General features: G+C 40.6%; 1 protein-coding gene across 1 annotated transcript; it reads right to left on the bottom strand.

The window, feature by feature from the left end:
- Nucleotides 1–681: 681 nt before the first annotated feature.
- Nucleotides 682–1,275, bottom strand: LOC138880849 (uncharacterized). The gene has a single exon (XM_070161028.1). The coding sequence runs from the start codon at nt 1,273–1,275 to the stop codon at nt 682–684; it is 594 nt and encodes a 197-aa protein (XP_070017129.1).
- Between the last annotated feature and the right edge of the window lie 6,431 nt (nt 1,276–7,706).

Here is a 7,706-nt window from a genome sequence, read left to right as displayed (position 1 = left end):
CCAGGCTATGTGAGTATATCAAGATGTCGTCAATGAAGACGATGATGAATTAATCAATATAAGGTATGAACACCCTATTCATCAGGTCCATAAATGCTGTTGGGGCATTAGTCAAGCCAAAGGACATCACCAGAAACTTATAATAAATATATCATGTACAGAAAGCAGTCTTCGGAATATCTGAGTCCCGAATCCTCAACTTATGGTACCGATCTCAAGTCGATCTTATAGAACACCCTAGCACCCTGCAACTGGTCGAACAAATCATCAATGCACGACAACGTGTACTTGTTCTTGATGGTAACCTTGTTCAACTGGCGGTAATCGATGCACATTTGCATGGTCCCATCCTTCTTCTTTACAAACAACACCGGTGCACCCCAAGGTGACACACTTGGTCTAAAAACCTCTTTGCTAACAACTCCTCAAGCTTATCCTTCAACTCTTTCAACTCTTTCGGACCCATATGGTACGACAGAATAGATATAGGCTGGGTATCTGGAGCCAAATCAATATAGAAATCAATATCGCAATCCGGCGGCAAGCCAGGAAGATCAGAAGGAAACACATCGGTGAACTCCCGAACTATAGGGACTGAATCAATCGTTGGAGACTCGGCGGTGGTGTCCCGAACATAGGCTAGATAGGTTAAACACCCATTCTCGACCATGTGTCGAGCCTTCAGGAAAGAGATAACCCGACTAGATGTATCAACTGTGGAACCCTTCCACTAAACCCTGGCGACACTAGCATTACTAATGTAACAGTATTGGCATGGCAATCAAGGATGACGTGGTATGGGGATAACCAATCCATGCCCAGGATGACCTCAAAGTCGATCATATCAAGTAATAAGAGATCTACTCTAGTCTCGAAACCACAAAATGTGACCATACATGACCCGTAGATCCGATCTACAACCACAGATTCACACACATGAGTGGACACATGAACATGAGTGCCCAAAGGCTCCGAAGGAATAACCAGAAAATGAGAAAACAGAGATGATACATAAGAATAGGTAGACCCTAGATCAAATAATACCGAAGCATCTCTACCGCAGACGAAAATAATACCTGTGATAACGGCATCTGAGGCCAATGTATCTGGCCTGGCCAGAAGGGCATAGAATCTAGCTAGAGAGCCGGCTGGCTGGCCTCCACCCGACTGAGCAGTAGCTGGATGACCTCTCCCTGTCTGGCCTCCACCTCTAAGACGACCTCTACCAGTCTGCTCCCTACCTCTAGATGGCTGGGCAACTGGTGCTGAAATCATAAGCTGCTAACCCTGCTATACTGCCTTGCCCCGTAGCCTGGGGTGGTATCTCCTCATATGACCAAGGTCTCCGCACTAAAAACAACCCCATGGTGCGGCGACCTGCTGCCCTGATGGATGACCCTAATGGCCTATAGACCCACTGGAAGAAGCTTGGATAATCGGTGGACGGTATGAACTATCCGACATAACACTGAAATAGGAATATGAAGAACCTTGGGGATCTGAATACCCACTGGAGGAACCTTGAATAGCTGGTGGGCAATAAGAACTCTCTGGCATGACACTGAAATAGGGGTGCGCTGGAGCACCCCGAGCAGGTAGTGATGCTGAATATGGGGGTCTACTGGGCTGACCCCTCCCAAACTGACATATACCCCTAGCCGGGGCTCCTCTGAACTCTCTGCAGAATCTAGCCCTTTTATCCTGCTGCATCTGCTCCCTACCCCTTAGACAATAGCCCTCATTCCTCCGAGCAATCTCCACTACTAGCTGATAAGAAGTCCCCATCTCCACCTCTCGGGCCATGTTGGCCTAATGCCAGAATACAACCCTGCAACGAACCTCCGCACCCTTTGTGCGTTAGTAGGAAGTATCATCAATATATGGTGGGATAACTCAGAAAATCTTGCCTCGTAGTCGGTCACAGACATCTGACCCTACTCAAGCTGCTCAAACTGATACTGCATCTCTTACCTCTCAGAGGGTGGAATATACCTGTCCAAGAATAACTGTGTAAACTAGCCCCAAGTGATGGGAGGGGAACCTGCTGGCCTGCCAAGAACATAGGACTGCCACCATCTACGGGCCCTGCCTTCTAGCTGAAAAGTAGTGAAGTCAACCTCATGCGAATCCAATATCCTCATGTTGTGTAGTCTGTCCCTGCACCTATCAATGAAATCCTGGGCATCCTCATGACGCTCACCCCCGAAGACAAGATGGTGAAGTCTAGTCCATCTATCCAACAACTTTTATGGGTCACGATCAGCAGTTGGTCTGGGCCCGGGCACCACTGTAGCAACTGGCTAAGCCCCATCTGCGGGTAGTGCACTCAGAGTCTGATACACTGCAACTACATGATCAGGAGCATGAGCAGTAGGGGTCTGTGCTCCCCTTCCTACCTGTGATGTAGCTGGATCCACTGGAAATAAACCAGCCTGAGTCATGGGGTCCATAAACCGCAGCATACGACCCATGACCTCTTGGAAACCCGGTGTTGTCATAATGTCCACCGGGGTAGGCTCAACTGCGGGCACCTCGCCCTACTCCTCAATGATAGGATCTCCCGTAGGATCCGCTGGTGGTACTACTAGAACAGCTCTGGGACGTCCTCGTCCCCTACCTCAGGCCGGTGCCCTCCCTTGTCCTCTAGCAATGAGGGGACCAACCCCTCATTGGTTTGGAACATCTGTCATGCATGTCCTTACCATTTGTGAGAGAATAAAAGAGGGAATTTAGTATACCAACCACTGCACGATAGGAAATGAATAAAGAGTAGTTTCCTAACACCCTCTCGAAGAAAAATACAAATGTCTCCGTACCAATACGCAAGACTCTATTAGGTTTGCCCATGACTTGTGAGACCTACGTGAACCTAGTGCTCTGATACCATATTGTCATGACCCAATTTTATTATAGGTTGTGATGGCGCCCAACACCATTGTCAGGCAAGCCAATGCGGAAATATTAATAAGTTCTCATTTTACTTCACCAAAACAAGTATAGCAATTTCTTAATTTGAAGTTAAAAGCAAGTGATAATTAGTAACTTACCAAAAATAATTATACAATTCCCAAAAGTATAGTCTACTAATGTGTATGCCAATACCTAGTGTCACAAGTACGTGGGCATCTAGTAGAATGTATAAAAGAGTAAATCTATCCTATTGTCTGAATAGGGTAGACAACCAAAAGTAAAGAGAGACTCCATTAAGCTGCTGAACGGCATAGGAAGGGAGCAGCTCACTGTGGAAGTCTCAGACTATGATTAGGAACGCGCACCGGACTGATAGCCAAATGTACGTGCCTCAGATCCTGTACAATTAAGTACAGAAGCGTAGTATGAGTACATAAACAATATGTACCCAGTAAGTATCCCATCTAATCTCGAAGAAGTAGAGACGAGAGGTCGACTTGATACTTACTAGGGTTGAATAATATACTAAAGTTTTATGCTAAGCATGGATGTCACAGATAATATCAGTTTATAGCAAGAAATGATAAGTCATGCCTAGATAGTATCACAGTTAGCCATTTACATTTCAGAGCATTTAACAAAGTAAGTCATGAATAAGATTTCACATAAATATAATGTGCACGTTATGCTGAGGTTGTACGACCCGATCCAACAGAAAAGAAACTGTGCACTACCAGAGGGTCAAATGGCGCAAAGCATAGATGCATCTTTTTCTATCGAGGCGATCGGCCCGATCCACAAATATCAATTATCATCAAGAAGGTGCACGAAGGTGCATTTATATTCAAATAATTCATACAAGTGTTCAAACAAGTGCATACGTTCACCTAGGTTCATTTCCAAGTCTCTAGCATATCTTAAGTGATTTCATTAGCATGAAAGGATATAAACATTTGTAAATATGGCATGATACGGGTCCTAAACTACCCAGACAATTAACATAGTAGTAGCTACGTATGGACTCTCGTCACCCAGTGCGTACGTAGCCCCCACATTTAGTGGTAATTTATTCAATTATTACACCAATGGGGATAATTTCCTCTTACAAGGTTAGAAAGGAGATTTACCTCGCTCCGAAGCGTACTTCCAATACCAAGAACGTGCTTAAACCCTCAATTTGGAGCCAAACGATCCAAAACTAATTAAACAAGGTAGGAACTACTCAATACAAGCTCACAAGTTCGCATTCTAACTATTAAAGAAATTTCCCAACCCTAAACACAAGTTTCCTAAAATCCGACCCCGGGCCAATATGCCCGGATTCTGAAATTTTTCGAAGAAAGTTGTTCTTTATAACCTAAGTATCAATAATATATGATTTCTCCTTCATTTCATAACATATTTCGTTGTTAAATCTAACATTTATCAGAACCATAGGTTTTGCTCTAACCCCATAATTGTTCCTTAATCGTTGTGTGTTAATCTATCCAAGACTCAAGTATTAAACTAGAAATGAGTGGGATGAACTTACCTCAAGATGCTAGGTGGAATATCTCTCTTTGGAATCTCCCAAATCGCCCAAACAATGGTGGAAATGTGTCAAAAATGACACATTCCCGTATTAAATGAAGGCACTGCCTTCAACAATTTCCACCCTGCGGTTAGGGTACCGCATCTGCGGTCTTGCTTCTGTGAGTGAGGGTCCGCATTTGCGGAATTGGGCCAGGGGCTAGGACCGCTTCTGCGGCATTGGAGCCGCTCCTGCGAAGTCGCTTCTACAGAGAAAAAGTCGCATCTACGGTTCCTGGGCTATTTCCCTTGGCCGCTTCTGCGATGTGTGGTCCATACCTGTGGTCTCGCACATGTGGCTGAGCAACCATAGGTGCGGTTATGATAGATAGCTGGAGCGTCAACTACTTGCCATTTTTTTCCAACTTCACTCGAGCCATGTCCGATTGACGCTCGGGGCCCCCGGGCCCCGTCCGAACATACTGACAAGTTTGAAATCATGAAACGGACTCGCTCGAACCCTCGGAATGCCCGAAACAACGCTAAATCTAAGAATACCCCCTAAAACTAATTGAATCAAACTTATGAACTTCAAGTTCTTAAATTTATTTCTAACGCACCGAAACGTACTTATGCTACTCGGATTGGCACCAAATTTGCGGGCAAGTCTTAAACCTTATATTGGACCTATACCGGGATCCAGAACCAACATACGGGCCCGATATCAATATGATCAAGCATTATTCAATTTCATTAAATCCTTAGAATTTCAATTTAATAATTTCTAACGAAAATTCATTACTCGAGCTAGAGAACTCGGAATTCGATTTCGGGCATACGCCCAGGTCCCATATTTTCCTAGGGACCTTCCAAGACCGTCAAAACACATGTCCAGGTTCATTTACTCGAAATGTTGACCAAAGTCAAATTTAGCCTTTTAAGGAAATCATAGGGAATCAAGTGTGCCTATTTCTACCAAGTGTCACACCTCCTTTTTCCGCCCCCGCGAGGGTACAAGGAGTTTTTTTCCAATTAAAGGACAGTCGAAACGGGATTTGTTTATTTATTTCAGAGTCGCCACTTGGGAGATTTAGGGTGTCCCAAGTCACCAGTTTAATCCCGAATCGAGGAAAAGAATGACTCCATATTACAGTCTGCGAACCAGAAATCCGGATAAGGAATTCTGTTAACCCGGGAGAAGGTGTTAGGCATTCCCGAGTTCCGTGGTTCTAGCACGGTCGCTCAATTGTCATATTTGGCTTATTTATCTGATTTTAATACAATTATGAACCGATGTGCCAATTTTAACTCTTTACCACTTTATTATTATTATTATTATTTTAAAAAAAATTGTGAACATCGTTTAAAACATGTCTTTGGATTACGTCACATGAAATGCACCCGCAATCCGGAACACATTTTTATTCAATGTTTTAGGATTTAGATTTGGGTCGCATGAAATGCGCATCCGAGTTTAAGAAGGTAAAATTAATTAAATCGCGCCTAAAGAGTCTAGCGTATCATTATTTTGGGTAGGGCCGTGAAATTTGCTAAAACGGCTCCTCCCTAATTCTAAGCGATTAAATGTACATTTATTGAGGGCCCCGCAATCTATACATTTCATTAAGCGAGGCTCATCTCATTTATTTGGACAAATCTTAAAACGACTACATTTTTCTATAAAAATGAGTCTCTAAAATAAAGAAAGAAAATCCTAATTTATTACTAGCTTTTATTATTTTAAGAAGACATGACATGCTAATTGCTTGATTAATACAAATATTGATGAAAAAGGAATTTCACTCTTAATTTCGAAATTATAAATAAAATAAAAATTCAACAACTAATATTCAAAATAAACAAATATAGCTAGATTAAAACTCAGCATTGTTATTTTTTTAAAAAAAATTTATTGAGATTAATTATTCACAATCATTTGAAACTAGATTTAACCATAATTACTAAAGCTTATTAGAAAGTTTATTAGACTTAAACGTTCTCTTAATCTTGCTTAAGCTCAAGTCATGCCTTAATGCCTAATTTACGATGTTTAATTTAAATTCGTGTCTTAGCTAAATTTAGCTACTTGTTCATGATCAACCTATAATCTTGAAGCCTTCATAACTAGTGAATTAACCTATTTTGCCGAACTGATTTATTACAGAATAACTTATGATATTATTTTCTTATTCCAGTTATTATTTAGTAATTCATGAAATAGCTTAAATACAATCAACAAAAGGAACAAAGAAATAAAAACGAAATTAAAACTTCAAATTTTCATTCTTCATATGTATTCACGCTTCATATTTCGGATTACAATAAACAGCTTTTCAGTTGTGTACCTGATATTGGAAGCAAAAGAAAATGAATATGAGAATCAGCAACAGCAGTAAAATCAGTACAACACAGCAACAATAGCCCAGCAACAGTAACAACCCAGTAACAGACCGGTAGAGTAGTAATCCAAAAAAAAACAAAAGCTTCCAGCTTTTATGAAACAACAATTAATTCTGATTTCAAACAACAAAAGAAAACAGAATATTTTTTTTAGTTTTTTTTTATTATATTTGAAAGCTTAAATATTTTTCGGAATTTTCTATCTCTTAAATGTTCAGCCCTTTTCTCTCTCTTATTTTTCAGATTTGTTTCTCTCTCCCGTTTTTTTCTCTCTCTGTATTTTTCTCTGTGTGTTTTTCTCTATCTGTATTCTTCTTATGTTCAAGACTTCACATATATATATCCCATCCCATAAATCAATTCAAATCAATCCCTTTCTCTACCAAACCCATTATCTTCCCACTCATCCCCATTACATTAAATAAATATATCACACCACCCCATTATATTTTGTCCCCCATGCTTTATTTAAAATAATACAAGATTCCCCTTTAATTTAAATCTTGTCCCCCCTTTATATTAAATAATCATATCACAACCCACCCCATTTCATTTTGTCCCCCATGCTTCAAATAAACAATTTCAAAATGTACAATTCCTAAACTACCCCTTCCGATCCTACTGAAATTACCAAACTACCCCTGAACGTATTACAAATTTACCAAACTACCCATCAGCTATAACACATCAATTAATCAAACTTAACCAAAATATAGACAATATGATCAATTTCTAACAATGTTCAAACAACAATATGAACATGGATGAACATCATAACAACAATATCACATGAACATGATTTTAACAACATTTCAACAACAAATCATATGAACACAAATTGAACAACCAAGAATAACTAAAATTTGATTGAACAATATTTTAGCAAC

The sequence above is a fragment of the Nicotiana sylvestris genome, chromosome 11 (assembly GCF_000393655.2).
Source record: "Nicotiana sylvestris chromosome 11, ASM39365v2, whole genome shotgun sequence".
NCBI lineage: Eukaryota > Viridiplantae > Streptophyta > Magnoliopsida > Solanales > Solanaceae > Nicotiana > Nicotiana sylvestris.
Note: the sequence above shows the minus strand (reverse complement) of the source record. Positions and strands in the feature narration are given on the sequence as shown.